A 27,454-nucleotide genomic window follows, 5' to 3' on the forward strand; every position below is an offset into this window, starting at 1 on the left:
TCTGAATGTTTGAATATTAGTGTTAAGAAATTGAAGAGAGAGAATGATAGATCTTTAAATCCAAAGAAAGAAATATAGTTTCAATTTACGATACTTCGATTTTCTATATTAAAGTCGTTGAAAGAACTTACTAAGCTTATTTACGAAGTATTACATAAAAGGAAAAAAAAATCCTTTAAAAAAAAATTATCACAAAAAAATGACATCATCAATAGTTTTAGGCAAAAAATTTTTTTTATAAGAAAGCGACACATATATAGTTTAGAGAAGAGATGATGTTAGCAATGATTTGTTTTAGTAATAGTTAATAGATAAGGAAAACTTTTATTCATTTCAAATGTAACTTTTGATCAAATTTTAGGAAATAATAGATGTATTTATGTACAACTACTTTTTTAAAAATCATAATTTAAAATTTCTAACATAAAAAATAAGTTTCTTTCAATCTTAATACTTTGATTCTTTTTTTTCTTTTCAAATTATTGTCTAAAATTATCTCCTTATTGGTCTAAACATTCAATAAGAATTTTTATTTTTATTTTCATTTTCTAAAAACCTATATTACTGGGTAGATTTTTTTTTTGGGAAGGATAATATTGAGTTGATTCACCTACTTTAATCATAAAGTTTGTGAAGCTCATTTCCTCATAAAAAAGTGAAAAACCCTTTAATAGATATTTTTAGTTTTTTACCTCCTTCAAAAAAAAAAAAAAAGCCACGTCATGTAGTTGGTTCCTATCACTAGAAAAGCATTTCTAACGGTCCGATCAAAATTTCAGATCCAAACAACAAAGTAAGTAAATACTTCGTAAACATCATCCCGTCAAAAATAAAAATAAAAATAAACATCATACAGAGTATAAATACAACTGTAGATTTATACAGATAAAATAACAATAATAAAAAAAAAAACCCTTTTCTATTACACAAATCCAATCCTTCTTCAAAAACCCTATTTTATCTCTTTCTCTCTCCTTAATTTTAATTTTCCATTTTCATTTTCATTTTTCACTTCCAAGAAAATACCCAGAAAATTATACTAATACATAAAGAAAACCCCAATTTTCGGGGTCCCGAAAATCTCTCCTCTTTCTCATTCCTCTTCCATGGAGCAGCACCAGCAAGTTGGCGGCCTTCTGCCGCCGTTCGCCGTGAATTCCGCCGATGCTCAGCCTTCCGCCGTCGCAAACCCAACCCCAACTCAGCCCCAACTCCCCCCTCCAACTCACCCTTCTTACGCCGAGGTTTAATTTTTGTTCTAGATCCCAAATTAATTTTTATTTTTTTAATTTTTAATTTATGGGTTTTAATTAATTTTTATGGGTATTTAATTAATTTTTGTGGGTATTTAATTAATTTTAATGGGTAATTAATAATTTATGCAGATGATAACAGCAGCAATAATGTGGGACAGTTCACAAGGGAAAGCAGGAGGATCAAGCAAGAGAGCAATAGCAAAGTATATTGACCGAGTTTATACCAATCTTCCTCCAACTCACTCGGCCTTGTTGAGTCACAACTTGAAGCGGTTGAAGACTTCTGGTCAACTCGTTATGATTAAGAATTCCTATCAACTTCCTGTTGTTGCTGCTGCTGCGGCTGCTGCTGCTGCTGTTCCTCTTAGATCTGCTCCACCTTCACAATTGAATCCTCAATCACAAGATTCAATGACCCCGAAAAAGAGACCGGGTCGCCCGCCAAAGGCTAAGCCTTTGGGCCAGCCCAGTCCGGGCCCGGTTGGCCCATCTCCGGCCCCTGCGGCTGGAGTTGGTAATGGGCCTTCAACTGGTAAAAGGCCTCGAGGTAGGCCGCCAAGGCAGCAGCAACAGCAGCAGCCGGCTGTTGCGGAGGTGCCGTTTGTTCAGCCTGTTTATGATGCTCCACCACCACCAGATGTTGGTTTGAATAATGGACAGCCTGTTAAGAGGCGGCCCGGCCGCCCTTTCAAGAATAAGCCAGTGCCGCAGCCGATTTATCAGGCACAAGCTGAATTTCAGCCTGCTAAGCAAGAATTGTCGATTGTTCCTGTGAATGGTACAGTTTCCGGGGTTCCGAAGAAGCGGCCAGGGCGACCGCCTAAGGTGAAGGGGGCTGCTGCCCCCGGAATTGCTGCTGTAGGGAGTGGTAAGCCTAGGGGCAGGCCTAAAAGGAGTGCATTAGCCCCTGTTGCGAAGCCGGTTGGGAAAAGGCCGCGTGGACGCCCGCCTAGGCAAGCGGGAGTGGCTCCTGGTAGCGGTGTTGCTGGTGGGAAGAGGCGCGGTAGGCCTCCTAGGGGGAGTGTCCCGAGTGTGGCCCCACCGAAACCGGCGAGGAAGTATTCTGGCAAGCCCCGTGGCAGGCCTAGGAAGGTAATAGTGCTGTGACCTTTTTTTCCCTCTTAAAGTTTGAGTTTGTTTGAATTTGAATTTTGGCACCTTTGAATTAATTGTCATGTTATATAATTTGAATGTTTAAATATGGATGTTGGAGGGGCATAATTGGAAATTAGTTTGTTAGGAATATTGGAATAGTAAAGTGCTGATGTGTTCTGTTGAGTCCATTCATTGAGATTTGAGAAGAGAAAGAAAATTATTAGAGCTGAACACAAGTACTATGTTATCTTTATAAGATATTCTTGCCTTTCTTTGCTATAGTTATTATCAAATTTAAAGTCTTTATTTTGGGTTCTTGTTTGTTATTAAATGTAGATAAAATTGGATTTGTTTTCTAATTATCAATATTGTTGTTTGACTATCTTTATTTGTGGTTTTTGTCATATTATCTGAATACAATTGAATTAGTTAATATTGCATGAAATTGTAAATATATTTAATTTATTGGGTAGGACTCCTTTAATAAATAAATTAATCATGAATTTTGAGTTGAGTTGAGTTGTGAAGGGGAGTCAACATTTTATATTTACATTACTCCCTCCATCCCTTAAAGATAGGCCCATTCTAGGGGTACAGCTTTGTAGTTATAGTTTTATAACTGTATAAGGCTTTCCTGAGAAATTTTTGGATAGATGTTCTGCTGTGAGCATTTTTGTGGAAGCATACTCCAATGCAAGTATTATGTAAAGCATACTCCAATGTAGTAATAGTCATAATCACCTGTCAATCTAAGTAGGTTGCAGTGGTGAGGCAGTGATATGTGTTTAGGCTATTGTAGAGGTTGCTCTAGGTCAGTGCATTAGAGCAGCAGATAAGCAGGCAATGGACTGACTAGTTATCTGAAATGTATCAGTTTCTATGTTACCATGGGGAGTAATATTGCTGCTAGTCTTCTATATGACGATGATGGAAGGCTAACTTCATTATATACAAGCCCTGCCTTCCCCACCCCCACCCCCACCCAGAAATTTCCCTTCTTATGCAACTGTTACTTCGCAATCATTTTTATTGGTACAAGAATACTATGTTTGGGGGAAATTGAGAGCCATTTGAGTTCAGGTTTTGTCAGATTGCTGGCTTTGATTTTTTTTTTTTTTTTTTACTTTTTTTTATTTTATGGAAATGAATAGATGTTTATACAAACATATGAAGACAGTCCAACCATATTAATAGTATAACAGGAGAGTGGGAGGCTGGTGGGTTGGGAGGTTAGTCTGAGAGGTATAATATGTAGCTATTTCTTTAACTCTTAAATCAAGCTTCATTCTACTTCATGTTTTATTCTGGAAGGGCATGCTAGTAAAATGTAGGGAGGTTTAATTTGTCAGCTTGGATCTAAGTAGCTCCTCTATTCATGAAGATTGATTTGTAACTTTCATTACATTTTATCTTTCTATGTTCTGTAAATCTTTTGAGAGAATATTGGTTTCTTAGAAACCAGGATGTTCTCCCTAACAAATTTGGGGATAAAAGGTCTGACCACTTTAATAAAGCCCAGTAAATGAACATTTGATGAACTTTTTGAAAGATACATTTGTTTCTAAAAAGTTCATAAGTTTTTGTTCATGGTGTGTCGTAGAATCCGACATGTGATACCCAACATACAACAGTAATTCAAAGCTAGATAGATGGTAATTAAAGAGACAGTGTTGATGTCATGGGAATATGGTTATGAGAGTAGAGAGTATGTAGGCACTTTCAATTTGACATAAAGTATCAATTCGCTTGCAACATTTTTCTGCTCTTGTATTACATGCTGCATGCTGGTGTGTTGTTGCTACTCTTCTAAAAGCTTTCTTGCTGTTTTACTAAAGCACTAATTTATTGCACAAATCTTATCTTGCTTAATGTGCATGTGAAGAATATCATGTGATCTTTTAAAATTTCTCATGCTGATTAATTTCAACTGTCAGAATGCTTCACCTGTGGGGAAGCAAACGTCTGAGCAAGTGGCAGCAAATGAAGAGTTGATGAAGAAGGTAGAAAACATGGTAAGTCATATGTGTATATTCACATTTTCTGTTTTATTTGGAACTGTCCCTTTTTAAAGTTGACCTATATGTTAAACCTTGTCTTAATTTGATTGCAGCAAGCAACAATCAAAGATGCTGTAGGTGTGCTTAGGCCTTTTGTACCTAATGAGGGTGGAGCTGATGCATTGGCTGCATTGCAACAACTCGAACATCTGTCAACAATGAGTTTAACTGGATCTCCATCTCCAACTCCCGAAGAACCTCCAATGACAACTACATATGTGAATCCAACCGTTGAAGTCCAACCTGAAACAGAGAATATTACTGTATCAACTATGGTCCCACCTGTTGTACCACCTGTTGTACCATTTAGCATAGCTGAACCCACAATGAATGAAACGGCACCATTGTACGGACCACCTCCGACCATTGAAGCCCAACAGCCAGTTAGTTGGATGTCGTCAAGTGAAGCACAATTGTGAGATGTAGGATAAAGTTTGTTGATTATGTTGATTATTAGGTCTAGTGCTTATTTAGAGAGGATGAAATTTGTAGAGGACTCAATTAGACGCTAATGTTATTTGTAAGAAAGTGTAATTGCATAATCATCATTCGGTATCGAATTTAGTCACCTTATCTGTATTACCAGTATCTTTTAACAGCTAAATTGTTCCTTCTGCTTTATAGCAATGAAGGTTTGAGTAGAAAAAACCACCCTTGAATACTGAGGAAGTCATCATAATTTCGATGTCAAAATCTAGTATGCAAATTATCAATTAGTAAAGCAAGTGACGATGTATGTGATGATATAATGCAGGTGAGCCCAGTCGAAGCCATTTGCAAGTATTAAGGTAATTCCTTTTCCTAATTTATGCCAAGTTGTGATGATGCATGACAAGAAGCTTTTCTGTGAGATTTACATGTTCTGTTGATTGCTGACTCATGCAGCTGCGCTTGGTGACTGTCAGCTACAGTTTTGATGGAGTTTCAGATCATGTTCTCGACGATGAATGTGATGTCCGAGCCCATAAATTGTACTCTCTATGTACTTAGATAGCATGCTACATTCTTATTCGTTATTGTATGCTGTTTTTGCTTTCGCTTGTCGTCGTTCCTTGATCCTGGTGTTATACTTTACTTCTTTTTGGTTGGATTCAACACTTTCGCTGGTTGCTTTGTAAGTTGCTTATTAGGGCCCATGGTTTTATGGAGTACTAGTATTGTTAATCCAAGTTTAATCGTAGTTTTCAGTGGAGTTGTTCAGTTTGCTTTATTAAGTCTGTATCTCCATTTTGCGTTGACTTCTATTGAAAATGACATTCTTGAGTCTTGACATTAATAAATCAGTCAATGATAAATAAATACAAAGATTTGTACATCACAACCATTGCAAATAAATGAACGGTTCAGATTTGTCTTTAAATTTAAACGATAGAAACTGAGAACATACACTGTACACACTTTGTTCTTCATTATCAATATAGAATACTCCATATTTGCTTTGGCTGTTTGGCACACCTTCAACCAAAACAAACATGGATCTTTTCTTAGCCACCTTTTACTTCATAACATCTGCTCTTTTCTTGTTTTTAGTACTTGTTCTTGCTATAATTTTGAAAGTATACTCCGGGAAGTCGATTAGCAATCCAATTTATCCTCCTGTGGAAGGGACAGTCTTCAGTGAATTGTTTTACTTCAACACATTATATGACTATTTTACTGAAATTGCCAGAAAACATCCCACCTTTCGCATTCTAACTCCTGACCAGAGTGAAATTTACACAACAGATGTCAGAAACATCGAACATATTCTTAGAACAAAATTTGACAACTACACAAAAGGCGATCATGACAAAGATATACTCGGAGATCTGTTTGGGGAAGGAATCTTTGCTGTTGATGGAGATAAGTGGAGGCAGCAGAGGAAGCTGTCGAGTGTCGAGTTTTCAACCAGGGTCCTCAGAGATTTCAGTTGTGCTGTTTTCCGTAGAAGTGCTGCAAAACTTGTCAGGATTATTTCGCAGATATCAAAGGCAAATAACAATTTTGACATCCATGTAAGTGTTAAATAGCTAATATTGATTCTGATTAGATTGTTAAAAGGAATAGAATTGATGCCAATATTTATTTATGTTCAAAAATCCACTGTCTTCAGGTTGTGTTTTTGTTTATTATTATTACCACGAATAATAAGAGCTACAAAGGAGCTGTTATCTTCACCTGAATACAACCGAACTGCTTAATTATTGATTAAACCAATACTATGTGATCAAAGTTGTTTTAATGTCGAGTAAAATGGTTTTTACAAATTGAATGGCTTGATTTTCATTGACAGGTTTGTCGTTTTATATTGTATATAGTATCAAATAAAAAACTCAGTTTTTCTTTGATTTAAAACAGATTGTATGCTTGAAGTAGTACGGTTTAGTTAGGATTAAAGTATATGATTCAGCAAGTTCATAACTTTATGTTTATAATACTTCAAAACACTGCAGGATATGTTAATGAGGTGTACCTTAGATTCTATATTCAAAGTTGGTTTTGGGGTTGACTTGAACTGCCTTGAAGGATCAAGCAAGGAAGGAATTGAATTTATGAAGGCCTTTGATGATGCTAATGCATTTGTGTACTGGCGATATGTTGATCCTTTTTGGAAGCTTAAGCGAGCCCTTAACATCAGTTCTGAGGCTATGCTTAAGAAAAACATCAAAGTCATTGACGCATTTGTAAATGGAGTAATCAGCACAAAGAAGAAACAACTGGCTGAACAACAAGATTCTGTCAGCATTCTTTACAGCAAATTAATAATGAAATATAGTCGAACATAATTTGAATGGGTTGTATAACGATATTGTTTTTGCTGCCTTATTGCAGAATGTGAAGGAAGATATACTATATAGATTTCTAGAGGCAAGCAAGAAAGATCCGGATCAGATGACTGATCAATATCTGAGGGACATTATTCTGAACTTTATGATTGCTGGCAAAGATACAACTGCAAATACAATCTCATGGTTTCTTTACATGCTTTGTAAGAATCCATTAATACAGGAAAAGATTTTCCAAGAAGTGAATGATTATGTTGCTGGAACAGACAATGATTTCAATATCGATGACTTTGTGGATCAAATTAGTGATGATATACTAGAAAAGATGCATTATCTTCATGCTGCTCTTACAGAGACCCTGAGGCTTTATCCAGGAGTTCCAGTGGTAATTTCCATGCATCTCTTTTATGTATTGAAATTTGTCTTTGAATTTATTACTTCATCCGTTCCCAAATAATAGATCACATTTGATTAGGGTAATTTTTATTGTTATTACCTCCTTAACTATCCTTTTAGCATTTTGATTGTTGCATGTAGTTGTAGACTTATTTTGGAATTTTTTTTAGGCTAATTATTAGTTAATTACTATGCACACCCTTTGTACATTCAGATAGTTGATCTGAAGTAGAAAAATTAGAAATCAGTGTATGGTGTTATGCTTTGTGAACTAATTTCTGATACACTCAACTTCTTTAGTTTGATGTCATGCAAACTTATCATAATGGCAGGATGGGAGGACAGCGCTTGAAGATGATGTACTTCCAGATGGTTACAAGGTTATGAAGGGAGAAACCGTAAACTACTTGGCCTATACTATGGGAAGGATGCCTTACATATGGGGAGATGATGCAGAGGAGTTTCGCCCTGAACGATGGCTTGATCAAAATGGAGTTTTCCAACAAGAATCACCCTTCAAATTCATAGCATTTCATGTAAGTGCTCTGATTTTATAACCTTCCATCCGGAACAAACACGCTGGTTGTTCAAATTGAATCAATAATGTGATAATTACAACCAAACAGAAGTTATAATTGCATATCTTGATTCTCTGATATGAGTATGGTAATATTATGTGAAAATTTTGACATTGGTAGGCGGGTCCACGGATTTGTCTGGGAAAAGACTTTGCTTACAGACAAATGAAGATTGTCTCCATTGCACTTCTTCGATTCTTCCGCTTTAAGTTGGGGGATGAGAGTCGAAAGGTTACTTATAGAACTATGCTTACACTTCACATTGATGGAGGTCTCCATGTTTGCGCTTTGCCAAGGACAGAAATTCGGTAATGCAAGGATTCTACTCATGGTCAGCAGTAGCTATACAACTGCATATCTGTTGAACAGAATAAAGAACAAATTTAGGACTTAAAAGAGTAGCTATTCTTTTGGGGTTTTCTGCCCTTTTCTTCTGTAGTTTTATTTCCTACAATCCTCTTACTCGTACCTTTTGAACGTTATTATACCCCCCTTTCGGATAATAATAGGAACGTGTACTATTTAAGGATGTTTGGTCACCTTTGCTACAAGCTTTTGCTCTAATCATCAGAATGTACTTGTCAAGGACCGGTTTTCACTCACAATAATTAATTTAATTAACGATTAATTGGGAGGTAAGCTTGAGTTTTTGATTACTAATTGAAAGCAAAAGGTTACAAGATAGCAATAGCTTGAGGCTATTAGTCTCAAGCAGCTTTAGGCTACAACTCTCTTAAGGTTCTTCTCAACAATTTTCTGGATAAGAGGCTACTACTTACTACATTACAATTTATACTCAAGCACTAACATAACCTAAATTTAATAATGGTTGACCTCCAAAGCTTAGGAAACAACAATCTTTTTGCCATTGTTACTAAAGTAGTGAATCTTCCTTTTCAAACTTGTCTTCTTTCCTGAATTGGCTTTCTTGACAAAAGCTACTGCTTCTCTTGTTCTTCCAATTCGGTTTCTTCTTCTGTCTTGCTCTCTGGGTTACCGTTGCTGTTGACTTGCTCTTGGTCATGACCCACATTGTGAACTTGACCCATCTTGGCCCTTCGATGATAGACCTTAATGGGTCGGCCCAAATTGCGATCCATTACATCACCCGCCGCCTCGAGATTCACCTTGTCCTCAAGGTGGAAAGCCGGAAAACGCTCCGCCAAGGTGGCTGCATCTTCCCAAGTAGCTTCGAAGTGAGGAAGTCCTTGCCACTTAATCAATACCTCAGGTTTGGCCGAATGACCTGTTGCACGAACCTCCAAAACAGCCTCGGGTTCCACCACCAACTCCATCTCTGCTGTTAATTGCGGTGGTATGGTCGGGTTCACCGGTGTGTTCCCTATCGCGCGTTTGAGTTGCGAGATATGGAAAACAGGGTGAATCTTGCAAGAAGGGGGCAAAGTCAGACGATAAGCCACCTTACCAATTCGATCCTCCACCACGAATGGCCCATAGAAGCGTGCCCCCAACTTCTCATTAGGGCGATTTGCCAGCGATTTCTGGCGATAGGGCTGGAGTTTGAGATAGACCTCGTCGCCGATCTCAAATTGCTCATCTCGCCGTTTCTTATCCGTGTAATCCTTCATTAATTGCTGAGCCTTGAGCAAATTAATCTTTAGTTCATCGAGCATTTCATCTCTTTCCTTCAGCATCTCCTCCAACTGATCCACCGGCGTTTGCCCTCGGCCCAACCGCCAGAGCTTGGTCGGATCTCTCCCATACACCACCTTAAAAGGAGTGAGTTTGGTGGAGGTATGGGGAGATGTATTGTACGCATACTCCGCCCAATGTAACCAATACGCCCACCTCTTGGGTTGGTCGGAAACGAAACACCGCAAATATGATTCCAATCCCGTATTGACGATCTCAGTTTGACCATCCGTTTGCGGATGATACGCCATACTTCGCTTCAGATGGGTGCCCTGTAGCCGGAAAAGCTCGCGCCAGAAAATGCACATAAAAACCCGGTCTCGGTCGGAGACAATCGAGGAGGGAAAACTGTGCAATCTTACCACCTCCCCGACAAAGAAATCCGCCACCTTAAGTGCACTATATGGATGTTTCAACCCTATGAAGTGGCTGTATTTGGATAGCCTGTCCACCACCACCAGTACTGAATTGATGCCCTTTGAAAGAGGGATCCCCTCCACGAATTCCATCGAGATATCCTCCCAGATGGCTTCGGGAATCGGTAAGGGTTGTAACAACCCCATCGGACATCGCTGAACCGCCTTACTCCGTTGACAAGCTTCACATCTCCGTACATAGTCACCCACGGCTCGCCGCATTCCCACCCAAAACCAATCGGCGGCGAGGCGTAAGTATGTTTTGACCTCTCCGTCGTGGCCGCCAGTTGCGGTGTCATGGTATTCATGTAGCAAGATCGGAATGAATTTGGATCCCTTAGGTAGCACCAGCCTGCCTTTGAACAAAACACGCTGCCCATCTAAGTGAAATCCTAATGGGATGCCTTCACCATTCATCAGGCCCGTTTTGATTTGGGCCAGCCACAAGTCCTTCTCTATTTCATCTTCTAACTCCTTCCAATCCACTGCTTGTGAGTGAACCATTAAGCTTAATTGCACACTGCCTTGATCCCTTCGTGACAATGCATCGGCTACCCGCTTGGATGCCCCCGGTCGGTATTGCACCTCAAAATCAAACCCCACTAACTTCCTCATCCACTTTTGATATTCACTACTCACCTCTCGTTGTTGTGTTATATACCGAAGACTTTGTTGGTCGATCCTCACCACAAAGTGTCTTCCAAGAAGGTAGTGTTTCCAGCTTATGATTGCCAAGCAAATTGCCATGAGCTCCTTCTCATAAATGGATTTTTCCCTAGCTCTCACATCCAACAACTTGCTAAAATATGCAATCGGTCTTCCACCTTGCATCATCACCTCCCCAACCCCAAATCCGGATGCATCGGTCTCCACCACAAAATCCTTGGTGAAGTCGGGCATGGAAAGTACGGGGGCCTTCACCATGGCTTCCTTTAGGCTCTCGAAGGCATGAGTAGCCTCCATCGACCACCCAAACGCATCCTTCTTCAATTGTGAGGTAAGAGGTGCCGCAATTTGGGCATAATTTGCCACAAATTTGCGGTAATGCCCGGTCAATCCAAGAAACCCTCTAAGTTCCCTCAAACTCTTGGGAATTTCCCACTTCATGATAGCCTCCACTTTCTCACCATCCATGGCCACCCCATGAGCCGAAATTATGTGTCCAAGATAGGCTACTTCCCTTTGCCCAAACTCACATTTCTTCATGTTGGCGTAGAGACTATTTTCGGCTAGCTTTTCTAACACCTTCCTCACATGCTCTTCATGCTCCTCTTCACTCTTGCTATAGATCAAGATATCATCGAAAAATACCAACACAAACTTCCTCAAGAATGGTCGAAACACATCGTTCATTAAGGATTGAAATGTGGCCGGCGCATTAGTTAAACCAAAAGGCATCACTAAGAACTCATAGTGCCCCTCATGGGTTCTAAAAGCCGTCTTGTGAGTGTCTTCGGGCTTCATCCGAATTTGATGGTAGCCGGACTTCAAGTCTAACTTAGAAAACATCACCACACCATGCAACTCATCAAGGAGCTCATCAATCACCGGAATCAGATATTTATCCGGCACCGTTTCCTTGTTCAATGCGCGGTAATCAACACAAAATTGCCAAGAACCGTCCTTCTTCTTCACAAGCAAAACCGGGCTACTAAAGGGACTAGTAGAAGGGCGAATAATTCCGGCATCCATCATCTCCTTGATAAGCTTCTCAATTTCATCTTTTTGGGCTTGGGGGTATCGATAGGGTCTTACACTCACCGGGTTACTCCCTCCCTTAAGAATGATGGAATGTTTATGGTTACGGTTTGGTGGAAAACCGGTGGGCATGTTGAACACTTCCTTGAACTCTCCAATCACTCCACCCAAAAACCGTGGTACTTCACTCTCTCTTCGGCCCGTTTCCTCCTTCTCCACCTTGTTAATCTCAACTAGTACCCCTCCCCTATTTTTTCATAGTGTGCGTATCATGGCCCTTAGTGACACTCGTGTTTTCTCCGAATAAGGATCCCCCACTATTGTAATCGGCACCCCATCCACCTTGAAACTCATTACATGAGTTTTCCAATTAGTAGTTACCGCTCCTAATTTCTCTAACCATTGGACCCCGAGTATTGCATCAACACTTCCTAATCCCAAAGGCAAAAAATCCTCCACTATTGTCACACCCCCACTTGATAAGCTGTCGTCGAGCCTACCAAAGATAAAAACCTAACTTGGTCTCTCTAATGGGTAGAAAGGGTAAGTAAGGGTCGATCCCACAAGGACTAAGGGGAACACTAACAAATATCGATTTGTGATAAGCTAAGTCAAGTCTTTTTGGGTTATGAGTTATGAAGAAAAACTACAAACAATAATAAAGAGGATCTCGGGAAGGTATCCACCAATTAAGCTGTTCACAAACTACAATTTAACATACAAGACATAGAAATTTGGAGATAAATTAGGGGAAGTCATCTAAGGCACCCAACTACTCTCTCAAGCTAGAGGGATTACTTGAATCATGAATACAACCTACTCTCGTGGTTACAAAGCATAAAACAAGTGTTAAAGCATAATCACGATGACATAAACATTCCCTTGATCGGAAATTCCTATTCTCATGGCATTTCGGGTCAATCAAGCATAAGGGAGCTAACTCAAGTTCATCTCTCGATCCTTCGTTGAGAAAGCTTAGATAAATAGTTCTAGCAATGGCCACTTACAAGAACTAACAATGAAACCACTTAAGCTCAATTAATTAACATCCCACATTAGCTAAATCAACACATACAAACAAGTATTTGTGAATTCATCAATGATTTCAACAATCCCAAGTAAAAGAACTACTCACAAATCATAATAAATTGCAAAACTAAAGGAATTAACAACTAAGAACATGAAACAAACACTAATCTAACATAAACAAGTAATTAAGGATGAAAAGATACAAAAATAAGTAAATATAATAACAAAATAGGAGAGAGAGTAAGAAATTCTCATTGATATTGCAAGGAGTATCCAAATCTTAAAGTCTCCTTCCTTCAATTCTTCATATTCCAAGCTTTCAACAAGATTTTCTCACTTTCTCTCTCTAGAAAAATGAGAGTTTCTCTCTCTAAAAATCCTAACCTAAGCTAAAAATAAACTAAGAAGATCCCCCCCTTACAAATGAAGCTAAAGGGATATTATATAACCCCCAAGTAAAAGGACGGAGAAACCAAGAATCGGCCCGTATACAGGTCGGCACGGACGTGCCAAAGGTTGCACGGACGTGCAGACCTGTTAAAATGAGAACAATAGCTACTGCCTGACCTTGCACGGACGTGCATGAATTGGCACGGACGTGCATCAATTGGCACGGACGTGCAGCTTTTTCTGGCGAAACAACTTCATTTCGGAAGGTCATAACTTCTTCATTACTCCTTGGAATAAGGCATGTAAGCAGTTGTTGGATAGCTCTTGAGATGAACTTTAATCTCCAATTTGAATCACTTCAAAAACTTGAGTAGAAAAAAAGTTATAGTCATTTGAAGTTGACCTTAGTGAAAAAATCCTTCCAAAACCCTTCCAAATGCTCTTATTTCACTCTTGTACACTTTTCCTTGCTTCTTTCATTCTTCCATAGCTCCCTTATTTCCTCTTCTTGTCTCCAACTTCTTTTCTTCTTTGTCCAAAAGCTTCAAAGTGTCATATTTATACCTAAATATGCACCAAAACACTAGCAAACCCGTGAAGCATATGATACACAAAAAATGCATAAAAATAGAGTAATTAGTGAACTAAGCATTGATTTCCCACAATTCTAAGGCTCAAAATCACTTTAAAATCATACAAAATAACAAGTTATCACCACTCAACCTCAACTTCACTCTTCTACACACCCCTCTCCCTCGTATAGTCTCACCATTACCCCAAGACACCTCAAATTCTCCTCCCCCTTCTAGCGACAACTCGGTTTCCCCCACTACTCTAAGAGATAAAAAATTGTGAGTCGCACCTGGGTCGACCATAACTAGCACTTCCCTCCCTTGGATGATTCCCCTAAGCTTCATGGTTTTCGGATTGGTCAAACCTACCACCGAGCACAAAGAGGCTTGCACCGCCTCCTCCTCCCCTTCATACTCTTCGTCATCCACCTCCTCCGACCCTTCGTCCACCATTAAAACACTTAGCCCCTTCCTATTACACCGGTGTCCCACTCCCCAACGTTCGTCACATCGAAAGCACAATCCCTTCGCCCTTCGATCTTGTAACTCGGCTTCAGTGAGTCTTCTTGGTTCATTCACTGACTTGTTGGAGTAACTAGCATTGGGCTTGTTTAAGTTAACAGACCCTTGTGATTCACTCATCTTGGGCCAACTCTTTCTTGGGCCCGGATTGGTGGGTAGCCCGTAGGTGGAAATAAGGCCTCCACCCACCTTACTACTGGATCCTCCGAAACCCGACCCGTTTAAGTTAGGCCCGCTTCGCCACGACCCGACACCCGCCTTCCCTTTACTGACCCGATCTTGCTCTTCAATTTTTCCGGCCAAATCCATTGCACGGTCCAAGGTCGTTGGGCCCAACAGTCGAATTTCGGCCTTGATACTCTCCTTCAACCCATTAATAAATTGACCCTTCATAATTTCTTCTGGTACATCGTCAAGAGGAAACGCCATCTCAATGAGCTTTCGCTGGTACTCCTCAACCGAGCCGGTTTGAGTTACGGCCAGCCACTGCTCCTGCAAGGTGCCGGAGTTGGGTGGTCGAAACTCCTTTAGCAACCTACACCTCAGATCCGTCCAATGTGCAAAAGGGCGTCTTCGGTTCTCCCAATGATACCACTGTAGAGCGGGGCCGTCCATGGCCACCACCGCGGCGATGACCCGGTCTTCATCGGAAACGTGATGTACATCGAATTACATTTTTTCCCGCATCACCCAATTATCCGGATCCTTCCCCTCAAACACCGGCATATCAAGTTTCTTGGGTCTCCACCGATAATCTCCCCCACCACCGTCGTCGTTCCACCCTCGAGGATCCCTGTTTCTCCACTCCGCCATTCCGAATTCCCCTTAACGCGGTGTTTGATTTTCCCCTCCGCCGTGAACCAAGCTGTTCTCCCCGGGCTCCAGTTGTATTGGGTTTGGCTCCGGTCTGGGAACTCCGGTTGCAGCCGCCAGGGCTGCCCTCATCTCATCCCTGAATTTTTCGTATTCCTTGGTAACCACCGTGGCTCGGAGTTGCTCGTTGTCTCAAAAACGGTCTATTCGTCCCTCCAGTCGCACTCTTTCCTCTTCCTGCCGCTTTCTCTCCGCCTCAAAGAGCGCCGTGAGGTTGTTCGGTGATGGCCTTTTGGGAGTCAGTCATGGCCTTGCTCACCGCTTCGCCCACCGCACGTCTAATTGAAGCCTCTTAAGCAGAGAGCTTCTCTTCAATCGACTTAAGCCGCATCTCCACTTCTTCCAACCGTCCATCCGCCGCGTCAGCACGCTGACTTAACGACGGTCCGCCTGCCATGACCGCCTGCTCTGATACCAAGTTGTCAAGGACCGGTTTTCACTCACAATAATTAAGTTAATTAACGATTAATTGGGAGGTAAGCTTGATTTTTTGATTACTAATTGAAAGCAAAAGGTTACAAGATAGCAATAGCTTGAGGCTATTAGTCTCAAGCAGCTTTAGGCTACAACTCTCTTAAGGTTCTTCTCAACAATTTTCTGGATAAGAGGCTACTACTTACTACATTACAATTTATACTCAAGCACTAACATAACCTAAATTTAATAATGGTTGACCTCCAAAGCTTAGGAAACAACAATCCTTTTTCCATTGTTACTAAAGTAGTGAATCTTCCTTTTCAAACTTGTCTTCTTTCCTGAATTGGCTTTCTTGACAAAAGCTATTGCTTCTCTTGTTCTTCCAATTCGGTTTCTTCTTCTGTCCTGCTCTCTGGGTTACCGTTGCTGTTGACTTGCTCTTGGTCATGACCCGCATTGTGAACTTGACCCATCTTGGCCCTTCGATGATAGACCTTTATGGGTCGGCCCAAATTGCGATCCATTACAGTACTCCAGTAAGTCAGAATTGTTATCTGAAATATCCACCAGTAGCCAACTGTTGTACTTCAACACATTGTATGATAAAAAAACTGAGACTACCAGAAAGCATCCTACTTTTCGGCTGTTAGCTCCTGACCACAATTAATTTTATACAACTGATGTCAGAAACATAGAACACATTCTGAAAACAAGTTTTGACAAGTATACAAGAGATCTGTTTGGGGAAGGAACCTTTGGTGTTGATGGAGATTGGCGGAGGCAGCAGAGGAAGCTTTCGAGCTCTGAAGTCTGAGGTCTAACCTGGTCTTGCGAGATTTCAGCTGTGCTGCATTCAGGAGAAGTGCAGCAAAACTCGTCAGGATTGTTTTGCATATTTTAAAGGCAAATGACATCTTTGACATTCATGTAAGTGTTGATTAATCAATGAATTAATCAATATTAAAAAAGTTTGAGCAATAGCTCAAAACAAGCTCCATTTAATCAATATCCAACTTATGCACATTTACATGTCTAAGTTCCGTTAACTTATCTGTGAATAAGGGGCGCTTTTATGGAGCATATGAAGTATCACCTACAAGGATACTATACATTTATTCAAAGCTATTATTGAGCATAGGGAGTGTTAGATACATGTATTTTCAATTTTAGTAAAGATAATACAATAAAAAGACGTAAAGTAAAAAATACTCGTAGAATAGATGATGCAGATAAACAAATTTTATTCATGTTGGATAGGTACAACTATGTATGACTCTTTGATACTTGTAACACATATAATAGGATGAAGTAGAAGCTTTGTGCCCAAAAAAAGCAACCCAAAACACAAAATTAGAAACGCTCTCTCTCTCCCCCCCAAAAAAAAAAACCCAACTGTCTTCTCAAAATCGCTCCGGCCATGAGGCTCGCCGGCGGGTGTGCGGCTCACCGCCCATGCCATTATGTCGGCGAGCCTCCAATCTACCTCCTTGAGGTGTTTTTTTCTTTTTTCGCTTTGGTTTTTTGTCCGGCCGACCTAGCTTTTTGCGCCGCTTCCCCTCTTTGGCCGCCGCTATTCCTCACCGGCCTTGTTGCCGGCTTGTCGCCGCTCTTATTCCCCGCTTCCCCGCCGTGTCTCTGCTCGTCGTCGCGACGTTTTGCAGGAGAACGGGGAGGGAGAGTTATCTCCCTCTAAGTCCCTCGCGTAGGGCCGTTTTCAGTTTGGTGTTTCCAGCCATCGTTGCCGCGGTTCAGGGTTGTGTGGGGTTTGGGCTTCTCGGGCGGGTTCCTGCGGGTCGGGCTTTCCTGTACGGTGGTTTGTGGGTTGGGTTGGTGAACCTTGGTGCTTGGATGGTGGTTCTCGGATTGGCTGCGGGGTTGTTTGCTAGGGTTTCGTTTGTAGTTCTCGTTTTTAATTTTCTGTCTGTTTCTTATTTTAGTCGTTGTGTGTGTTGTTCTTTAGGGTTTGTTATTTTTTCTTCTTGTGTGGTGCGTTGGTGTGCTATGGGGTGTGCAGATCGGTGTGTCGATCTTCTGGTGCATGTTTTGAACCGGGTTTTTTGGCTATGGGGCTTTGGTTTGATCTTCTGTTGGTTTGGGCTGAAGGGTTATGCTTCCAAGCCGGGGTCCGTGTTTGAATCAGAGATTGTATTGTCAATGGTGAAGTGTATGGCACCAAGTTTGATTTCTGGTCGAGGAGTACGGGATTCTGAGTCAATGAAGGTTCACGTCAGAAACTACAACATATTGCCAGACCCCCTTGCAAGAGCCTGCATAGGACAACGTTATATGAGCCAAGGGTATTTCAGAAAGTCATTTTGCGCGTGCAATTGTAGTTTCCTTTATTTCGAACTTGTAATTGGTTCTTTTGTCTTTGTATTGTTCGATTACGATTTCTTATGTAAGTGCCGTATGGCTTATTATTAATGAATTTTAATCTCCCCTTCAAAAAAAAAAGTAGAAGCTTTGTGTATGAAAATTTTTAGTATAATTTTGAACATATTGTTATTTTTATGTCATCAAAGCCAAAAAAAGAAAAAAAAACATTTTACAAACTCTTGAAATGCTAGACAGCTGGGTAATACATTAATACTCGCTTAACAGCTACAATTATCACACACTTTATGTAGTGTTATGTTCTTAAAATTGATTGTTTTTATTAGAAGTATAATATATATAAATGCAATTTTATAAAACAATATGCTTTAAAAAATGCGTTCTTACTTAAATGCACTTATTTTATAATACTCTTAGAAAAGTCCTAAAAAGCACGAGAACTTGTTGTTCGAATCAAACGACGCAACTTCATCTCATTTAAAAAATAAAAAAAACAAAAAAAGCAACCCTATTTCATTTCTTGACACCTGAATTAGCCTTTGACATTCAACTCTCTCATTTTCTCTCGCTGAGGTTGCTGGAGATCTTCTTTCTCAACAGTCGTCGAATTTCTCATCAGCTCAATTTTCTCTCTCCTCAATGCTGGTATTTTTGATCGCTTTTATCTCTAGATCACTTGCTTTTTGTGCCAATTTTTGATCGACTTTTGGAATATGATTCGCTTTTATATTATTGATTTTCTTCATTTCAATTTCTTCTTGATGTGTTTTATAAACCTAGAATTTAAATTTTTGTAATTTACTGGTAATTTAGGGTTTTCGGTGTGATTTTTTGTCCATATTATAAAGCATAATCTAGATATTATAGGTTGGTTGAATATTAATTTTTTTTGTAAATGGTTGAATTTCATGCTCGATGTTCGTATTATTTATAATCTGTGCCTCCGGAATCCTATGTTTACAATTCGAGAAAATTTTTGAATAATTTGTGCTGCCTGAATCAAAGGTTTTTTTTTTTTTATTAATTGTCATCTGTTAATTTTCAATTTTATCGAATGTAATTCCGTAATTTATGTGTATAAAATTTTGATTAATCTATACAATATACATATAATCCAAGCATACTTAGGAGGTTTTGTATTTAATTAAGTTATAGATTTTGTAATTAGCTCGGAATTGCGAAACCTACAATTTGTATTAGTCTGTGCTTGTTAGCTATAAAGAGTTTAACCATACACCGAAAGACGAGTTGATGAATGTTATCTAATTGCTAATGTCAGGAAAACAGTGTTATATGATTATAAATGACATATTTATGATGATTTTAGTATGAGTAGGACGCTGTAAACATTTTCATGTTAACTGTTCTGCCTTTTGTTTTTTCACATTATTGACAGTCCAAGATTGCTTCCAAGTCGGTGCGCCGTGCACCTGCCAATTTGGTTCGACAGTTCACTCATGACGTTCGCTCATCCTCAAAAACTGTAGAAGGTGTTCCTTGCTAATCTCTGAATTGGATTTCCTTTTTGTTTGCCAATGGAATAATTGTTTAAAACTGTCTATATATCTTGTACTGATTAATATTTTTTCTAGTGTTATTTCATTGGTGTTTAATGTTCATGGTCTTGCCAATTTTTATTTTTTATTTTGTGATTAATTAATTATTGTTCTTTGAATTGTTGCTTGTCAATAATTATAACTTTGCCTACAGAGTTGTTGTGTTAGTTGTTGTTGTAAGCTTGTAACATGCTTGATTGTGTCTGAAACACTTTAACCTAACATTGAAAACCAGGTTTTATGTTTGTAAATGTAGTGCTGAATCTGTAACTTCAATTTTGTTGATATATTGTTTTCTTAATTTTTTTCCATTCCTTGAGCTGGCTTTCTGTGGTTAGAAACTCGTAATGCCTAACCTATATTTACCTTGTATATTTGGGTTTGAATGTGAGTTATCTTTGTACCAGATGCTTTGAAGATCCATCAGTCTGGCTGGAATTATCAGAAAGGGGATGGAACTTGTAGCTCATTAACTGGATGGAGTTCCAGTAAAGGCAATTCCAGTCAGTTTCCTAGGGTTTCAAACCCTGCAGCTGGCATGGTTAGTGGATGTTGTTTGTTTCTTGCTGGTAAAGAAATAGCCAAGATGTGTTTTTTCCCCTAAACTTCTGCGTGTGATGTATAGGCACCAGCAACCGGAGTCTTCACTAGAAGTATTTCAAGCATGACTCTGAAAATGGGATCTTATGAAGTCCTGTCTAGAGGATCCAGGTTTGCCTCTAGTTCCTGATCTTCTGTAGACCACTCTTCTTTCTTTGTAGAAGAAGGGCTGCTATTGCTTAATCAGTTGGGGTACTTTTAAAAATTTGGACTGCCGCTATTTCTTCCACATTTAAATATTCTCTCTTTTTTGATTGTTTGAATCTCCAGTTTGCAGCTGCACTCAAAAAGGAACTTTTCATCAAGTGCAGGTATTTATTTCCTCTCCTTTGCTGTAATTGCATCTCTAGTTCTCTATTTATTAGTGGAGCATCTAAAATTCTTTCTGCCAATTCAATTAAGCCTGTTACATTATGTGTTGTTGAATTAGTGGTCTGTTGAGCTTGGTTGGTGTCTTCTATTGGCATATGCAAGATTGATATTGAATTTATTTGGCCTCATTTGTGTGTTCGGAACTTTGGATATCTTGAAGTCTTTTTACGGACAGAATTTGTGCTTTAGCTCTAAACAGCCAAAATTTGATAGCTGTACTTATCTTAGCTGTTAATTCATACTCTTGTAAGCAGTTAGTGTATCAGCTTGACTCATTTTAAGCAAGTCTCGCATTATTTAATAGCACAATATTCTTTATTAAGCTAGTAGACAAGGCAGAGGATGTTGTAATGTTTATTCTGTTATTAGGTTGTTTTAGTCACTCGTGAAAAATATGTGGACAGAAGGGTATATTATTACATGGTCATATCTCATTCAAATTCTGGCCAGCTTTTAGTAATTTTCCAGAGTGAGTTTTTAGTACGTTATTACTAAATTATGATGTTCTTTCAACTCTGTGTTTTTCAGATCTGCCACCTCATCAAGAAATTGGCATGCCATCTCTTTCTCCTACGATGGAAGAGGTATGTGATTTACACCTCTCTTGACATGCTGGACTTACTTGACTTGATGAACTACAAATGGATAATAGTTTAATGGAATTCCAGGGAAATATTGCTAGATGGGTGAAGAAAGTAGGAGATAAAGTATCTCCTGGTGATGTAATCTGTGAAGTCGAAACAGTACGTATTTTGCTTCTTTCAAATAAGGTTTCCTTAATGCTCCCCCAAGATACTTATGCTTTTGTTTTCAATCTTGAAAGGATAAAGCGACAGTTGAGATGGAAAGTATGGAGGATGGTTATATTGCCCAGATAGTTAAAGGAGATGGCGCACAAGGAATTAAAGTTGGCGAGGTATTGAGTTGGCTGATTTTTATTATCATGATTTGATTTGGAGTTTGACTTGAGTTCCGTGGAAAGAGTGGAGTGCAGTTGCATTGTTTGTTTATCTTCTCCCTTAGAATTTCAAGCATTTGATTCCGGATGTGGAACTGATTGCTATAAGTATTCACTCTTAATGCAACTTGTTAATAATCTTACTTGGGGAAGGTTAGCTAGTCGAGCCTTCCATGTTCTGTTTCACACAAGTATCTTTTCCCTCTGAAGATATAGCACTTGCTGTGCATTTTTGGGCTTTTTCAAGCCGATAAAAGGCCAATTTATGTCAATTATATGATTGGGGTGTATAAAATATAGTTATATCTATTTTGTCAAGTTATTTGTTTAGTTTCAATTTTAACACTATTTGCAATAGCATGGAAATTACTATTTTAGTGGACGGACAGGCTACTTTAGCTTATCTAGTTTTGCTGTTTATAATATACCCTTAACTTGAAATTATATCCTAAAGCTCCCCCCCCCCCCACCCACACACCCTCCCCACTTTTAATCTCCCTGTGCTCAATTCCGTCGGTGTTATAACCCCACCTAAATGTGGAGCAAAGTGGCCAGTAATTTTGAATGTGCTGGTCCAGCACACATTCATCCTGCATGCTGTGTATCAACTCACTAAGAATTTTTCTTGATTTCTTTATTGTTGAGTTACTATGAAGATTTTTCAGCATATACACTCATACAGTGTTATTTGTGTCTTAATTTCTCATTGTCATATAGGATGTTCTTGGTACGGTGGGTTGACTTGTAGAAAGCATTATGAAGGATATGTGATTTGTTCTGGGGTGAACTCTTAGTGAATTAAGAATAAGGTGGCCTTGGGATTTCGTTTGTAAGAAATTAGAATATTGACATGGTGATATACATTTGTAATTAGTTTTTATAGAATTTTATTTTTTATAGTATAAACTGTCTTGTAGCAGCCACAAGTTTTATCAGAACAGACAAGAGACGTAACATATGTTTCAAGTAAGATTGTAATAAAAGAATTTTGTATTCAATGTTTAATATTGCTACCCTCACAGTTTTTGAGTTTATAGTTCATATTAAAATTTGAGGGAAGATTAATCAAATTAAAATTACTCACCCAAGGAAGGCCTTTGCTTTATAGAGTAACAAAAATATTTTGTTTCAGCCTTACTGCCTTAGGCTCCATCAGAATAGATAGAGATGCCAGTTTTGTTTCTAGCATCATTGCTATAAGTCTCTTGTAAAAAGGCAAAGTGTGATGATACTTTCGTATTTATTAAATTTGATCCAATTGCAAGCACTTGTTTAGCAAAAGTTAGAAATATATTTTTTCTCAATTCCAGATTTAAATTATTGCTGGTTGTTGATGGTGGCTTGTGTCACTGTCACTTGCTGCATCATTTGAAAGGTGTCTACTGTGTTTGTGTTACAATGTATATAGTTATGTACTGTCACTTTGAGGTTTACAGTTTTAAACTGTAAAAGTGATTGTGATAGTAATTACCTCATGACTCAACTACGCAAATGACATGCAGTCTTTAACCTCTTTAAGACTAAAGATAATAATTTTAGGATGATGCCAAGCAAGCCTTCTGGACTCCAGGGTTTTTATGCATTTTAAATTTTTGTTCACACTAGCATTAGTAATTCTTAAGCCTTAATATATAATCCTCTTCTAGTATTTCTCCTAATCAGGTATTCTTCTGTGAGAGCAAACCCAAACATGGAGCAATAATATCCTGTAGCTAAGAGAGAATTATGATGCGATATTATCAGATTCTTGAAACTTACATTAGGGATTGCATTGTTGTTTCTGTATTTCATTAAATTTACAGTATTGCTGGCAGAATCTAATCTTCAAAACATTTTCCTGTCAATGTAATTGGTGTTCTATTGTCTCTGAAAGTCTGACTTTGGGTTATCTTGATTTCATGTTAGGTGATTGCTATCACCGTAGAAGATGAGGCAGATATTGAGAAGTTTAAAGATTACACACCCTCCAAATCAGAAACTGCTGTTCCTGAACCTGAGAAACCATCTGAACCTGAAGCTTCTGAACAAAAAACAGCTCAGACTCCTCCTGCTGTACCCAAGGAGAAGAACGCTCCATCTAGTCAAAAATCATCTGGAGGGGATCGCATATTTGCTAGTCCTCTTGCAAGGAAATTAGCTGAAGAGCACAATGTGGGTTACTTGTTAGAAATTTGTTCCAGGTTTTCTAGTTATTGCATTGGGATATTTCTATGATTCTAACTCGTGTCCCTTGATTTTGTTCTGTGCAATAAAGGTTTCTTTGTCAAGCATAAAGGGAACAGGTCCTGATGGAAACATTATCAAAGCTGACATTGAAGATTACTTGGGTAATTTGCATTGTTTTCTTTTATTTTTTTCTTTTGATGATTTCACTCTACAGTTATATGTGTCTATAATTCTCTGTGTTTTGGTTTATTTTTATGACATACGCCTGTTAGTCCTGTGATGGTTGTTTTCTTAAGTAGCTTTTTTTGGGTCAATTTTCATCCCACTTTATATCGCAGAAAGATTCAAGAAGTTTTTTTTTTTTTTTTTGTTTTTGTTTCTTTTGTTATTTATTTATTTTAATTTTTTTTTTAAAAGTCAATAAATTATTTATTTAAAATTTTCTACTGCAAATTCCTTGGATTCCAATACAATTTGTTGCCTATGTGGTGTGATTTATTTACCTATACTTAGTCAATAAATTTTGTATAGAGGTGCTCATGTGAATATAACTGTAGAAGTCTTTTCAGCACAAAGACATGTGTACTACCTTACAATTGGCTCACATATGTATGTGTTTTGCTTTTTGTATAGCATCTAGGGGCAAGGAATCACAAGTATCTGCACCTAAGGTTGCTGAAGGAGCTGGAATGGACTTTTCAGATGTTCCTCATTCTCAGATAAGAAAGGCAAGTATTTTCTCGTTTCTTTGCCTCACAGGCATCTGTTCTTAATTCCAGAATATCTCCAGTTCTTAATCCAATTCTATGGCCATGGTGATGTGAACCTTTATAGACGATGGGAAAAAGTCATTTACTATGGTCACTAAGTGAGCTGCTTTGGCTTACGTTTTATTTGTCAACATGGCAGGTCACAGCTGCACGCTTATTAATGTCAAAGCAAACCATTCCTCATTATTATCTGACAGTAGATACTTGTGTGGACAAACTTATGGAGTAAGTAATTGCTTGATTCTCTCTCTCTCTCTCTCTAAATCTTGTTTAACTGTCTTAATTGCGCTCTTTGATGACCTTCAGATTGCGAAGTCAATTGAATTCGTTACAAGAGGCTTCTGGAGGGAAGAGGATTTCTGTTAATGATCTTGTGATCAAGGTATTTGCACTGTATATTGTCAGATGCGACTACATCTTTTCCTTTTGCTATTAATGTACTTATAAATTTTGTTTTGGATGTCTATTATTTTCTACTTCATATTACATAAAAAATTTGTGTATCTTAGGGACAATAGCATATTTTATTTAGGTGTACACAGAATATTTCATTCTCAACAATTCTAATAGCTCACAAATACATTTGAACAAGTATCTAGCCAGGAAAGATTTTCGGGAATTCAATTAATGGTGGAAATATAATGTTTCATGTACCCTTAGTGTACATGTGCCCTTTCCTTTTAGTATCTAATTTGTTTTGTGCAGCACCTTGACTAAGATCTTATAAGTGATTCATGCATGTACACTTGCTAGGATTTTTTACATTCTCATCCGATCGCCATATAGCATTATCCAAATTATGTACTTTGTTTATAATTTATATTGATACATGACTAATGTTTTGGGTCATTGGAAAGAGTTGAAATATTGACAACTTGATGGAGGTAGTATTTCTATCAAACGTAGTCAAGATTGTGAGTGGTTTCAAATTGTTCTATGTATATCTCATATTGAAAGCAAACCAGTGTGGTTGTCCACTTGTTCTGTGATTTTTTTTTGTAGTCAGTCAGTAGGATGGGAGTTGTTTCATGTTGTTTTTTACTATTCGACACAGCATGCTGCAACTAGTTGGAGTTCTTGTCAACTTTAATGCAATTTTGTGTGTATATTAAATTCGGATTTATTAGATGTAATTTAAATGTATCTCTTTGTGTTTACTGTGTAGGCTGCTGCTCTGGCACTGAAGAAAGTTCCTGCATGCAATAGCTCTTGGAACAATGACTTTATTCGCCAGTGAGTACTGTGCTAATATGTCGATTTCATTTTGGTGCATTCCTCTTTATTATAGCTTCAAATTAATTGTAATTTTTGTTGTGTTCAGGTATCACAATGTGAACATCAATGTAGCAGTGCAAACTGAGAATGGTTTATATGTTCCAGTTGTCCGGGTATATGATGACTCCTACTTCTACTTTAGCAATCATTACTGAAAGCTAATGCTAACTGATTTTTTTTTTTTGTTTTTTGTGTTTGTTTGTTGGCAGGATGCTGACAAAAAAGGTCTATCCAAAATTTCTGAAGAAGTTAAACATTTGGCCCAAAAAGCAAGGGAAAATAGCCTGAAACCTGAACAATATGAGGTAAAAACAACTTTAAACTTAATTTTATTATAATCGTGGCCTCGTTAGTGTTCTCGTTTAATTTTTTCTGTAATATTTTTTTTGTTATTATAGGGTGGCACTTTTACTGTGTCAAACTTGGGAGGACCGTTTGGAATCAAACAATTCTGTGCAATTATTAATCCTCCTCAGGCAGCCATTCTTGCAGTTGGCTCTGGTACGCAATTATACATATGTTTCTCATATATACATACAAGTGTTGAAACAGCAAATGTTTAAAGTAGACGTCAACCCAATTATACATATGTTTCTCATATATACATCTGGTTTGTACTTGGTGCAGCTCAAAAGAGAGTTATACCTTCAGATGATGATGTCAACCAATTCAAATTTGGCTCTTTCATGTCTGTTACACTAAGCTGTGATCACCGTGTCATTGATGGTGAGTAACATTTGCTACACATTTCAGTAAAGTTATGCATTGCCATGAGAATTGAATGTTAATCTGTTGTCACTCGCTTTATGTAGGTGCCATGGGTGCAGAGTGGCTAAAAGCATTTAAAGGCTACATCGAAAACCCAGAGTCAATGATGCTGTAGATTTGATTTTTAGTTTATAGTTTTTCCTTATTTGGGCTCAAGTTGATTGATTGAATGCTGTGATTTTACTTCCACTAGCATCTTCTGAGTTCACAGTTGTTTTGACATAAAGGAGCAAGGGTGTCATGGCTCTAGGAGCTCAGGGTACTCGTGGCAATCGTGTACAATTTTGTAATAATGAGGGGATGAGTCTTTTGCAATTTGACAAATTGATTTTCCCAAGCGAAATATAGGAGGCTTTAAATACCAAGGTTTCAATGCCTTTTATAGCATTGACAAATTGATAGCTGGAATTTCTTCTTTAGCCTAAACAATTTTGAAAATTAAGTGTACCTATGTTTATCACAAGTATATTTTTTAAATCATCACAATCCTTTTTTTCCCCTCTTGTTAAAATTGTTTGAATGTGTCGTTTCTACTCTTTCTATATTTCTTTGTAATAACCAAGTTTAAGGAAATGAGGAAGCGATCAAAAAGTGTTCATTTTTTGGAAAAAAAAAGCTTAGAGATTTGCGGATTACTTGCGTTAAATGCTCTATATGTATTCTTTTCATGTACTTAGGACTAGAGCTGTCAAAAGTTGACCGGACCCGAAATACTGACTCAAATCGGATTATTAACCCACCCATCTGAACTGAAAAAATGGTGACCTAAAGCCGATCTGACCCGACATGAATCCAACGCTAGACCTGAGTTGACCCCAAGTATGTGAGACCCGAACATGATCTGATCCAGAGATGACCCGACCCGAATGTAATCCGTAAATTATTGACCTGAACCGAACCCGACTTGAACCGAAAATGACCCAAACCCGTTTTAACAC

General features: G+C 38.5%; 3 protein-coding genes across 3 annotated transcripts; all 3 read left to right on the top strand.

The window, feature by feature from the left end:
• The first annotated feature begins 616 nt into the window (after positions 1–616).
• Positions 617–5,101, top strand: LOC110714568 (translation initiation factor IF-2-like). Its single transcript, XM_021893106.1, has 4 exons — positions 617–1,244; positions 1,386–2,348; positions 4,286–4,363; positions 4,462–5,101. The coding sequence occupies exons 1-4, from the start codon at positions 1,107–1,109 to the stop codon at positions 4,825–4,827; spliced, it is 1,545 nt and encodes a 514-aa protein (XP_021748798.1). The 5' UTR covers positions 617–1,106; the 3' UTR covers positions 4,828–5,101.
• Positions 5,102–5,769: 668 nt separating this feature from the next.
• On the top strand, positions 5,770–8,673 carry LOC110714569 (cytochrome P450 704C1-like). Its single transcript, XM_021893107.1, has 5 exons — positions 5,770–6,402; positions 6,841–7,125; positions 7,220–7,558; positions 7,902–8,105; positions 8,268–8,673. Exons 1-5 carry the CDS (start codon positions 5,881–5,883, stop codon positions 8,457–8,459), a joined length of 1,542 nt encoding a protein of 513 aa, XP_021748799.1. The 5' UTR covers positions 5,770–5,880; the 3' UTR covers positions 8,460–8,673.
• Positions 8,674–18,480: 9,807 nt separating this feature from the next.
• On the top strand, positions 18,481–26,998 carry LOC110713887 (dihydrolipoyllysine-residue acetyltransferase component 2 of pyruvate dehydrogenase complex, mitochondrial-like). Its single transcript, XM_021892323.1, has 19 exons — positions 18,481–18,696; positions 19,448–19,541; positions 20,015–20,148; positions 20,233–20,318; positions 20,478–20,518; positions 21,108–21,163; positions 21,248–21,322; positions 21,403–21,495; positions 23,443–23,688; positions 23,792–23,864; positions 24,337–24,431; positions 24,613–24,698; positions 24,780–24,855; positions 25,639–25,706; positions 25,795–25,861; positions 25,958–26,053; positions 26,147–26,249; positions 26,376–26,474; positions 26,561–26,998. The coding sequence occupies exons 1-19, from the start codon at positions 18,691–18,693 to the stop codon at positions 26,629–26,631; spliced, it is 1,665 nt and encodes a 554-aa protein (XP_021748015.1). The 5' UTR covers positions 18,481–18,690; the 3' UTR covers positions 26,632–26,998.
• Positions 26,999–27,454: the final 456 nt, after the last annotated feature.

This window comes from Chenopodium quinoa, unplaced genomic scaffold, assembly GCF_001683475.1.
Source record: "Chenopodium quinoa cultivar QQ74 unplaced genomic scaffold, ASM168347v1, whole genome shotgun sequence".
Taxonomy (NCBI): Eukaryota; Viridiplantae; Streptophyta; class Magnoliopsida; order Caryophyllales; family Amaranthaceae; genus Chenopodium; species Chenopodium quinoa.

Excerpts from the sequence above, each read along its gene's own strand:
- LOC110714568 (XM_021893106.1), top strand. The coding sequence starts at position 1,107 with ATGGAGCAGCACCAGCAAGTTGGCGGCCTTCTGCCGCCGTTCGCCGTG. Across the intron at positions 1,245-1,385 it reads CTCACCCTTCTTACGCCGAG|ATGATAACAGCAGCAATAAT; the intron begins GTTTAATTTTTG and ends TAATTTATGCAG. Across the intron at positions 4,364-4,461 it reads TGAAGAAGGTAGAAAACATG|CAAGCAACAATCAAAGATGC; the intron begins GTAAGTCATATG and ends ATTTGATTGCAG.
- LOC110714569 (XM_021893107.1), top strand. The coding sequence starts at position 5,881 with ATGGATCTTTTCTTAGCCACCTTTTACTTCATAACATCTGCTCTTTTC. Across the intron at positions 7,126-7,219 it reads TGGCTGAACAACAAGATTCT|AATGTGAAGGAAGATATACT; the intron begins GTCAGCATTCTT and ends GCCTTATTGCAG. Across the intron at positions 7,559-7,901 it reads TTTATCCAGGAGTTCCAGTG|GATGGGAGGACAGCGCTTGA; the intron begins GTAATTTCCATG and ends TCATAATGGCAG.
- LOC110713887 (XM_021892323.1), top strand. Across the intron at positions 26,250-26,375 it reads CATTCTTGCAGTTGGCTCTG|CTCAAAAGAGAGTTATACCT; the intron begins GTACGCAATTAT and ends TACTTGGTGCAG. Across the intron at positions 26,475-26,560 it reads TGATCACCGTGTCATTGATG|GTGCCATGGGTGCAGAGTGG; the intron begins GTGAGTAACATT and ends CGCTTTATGTAG.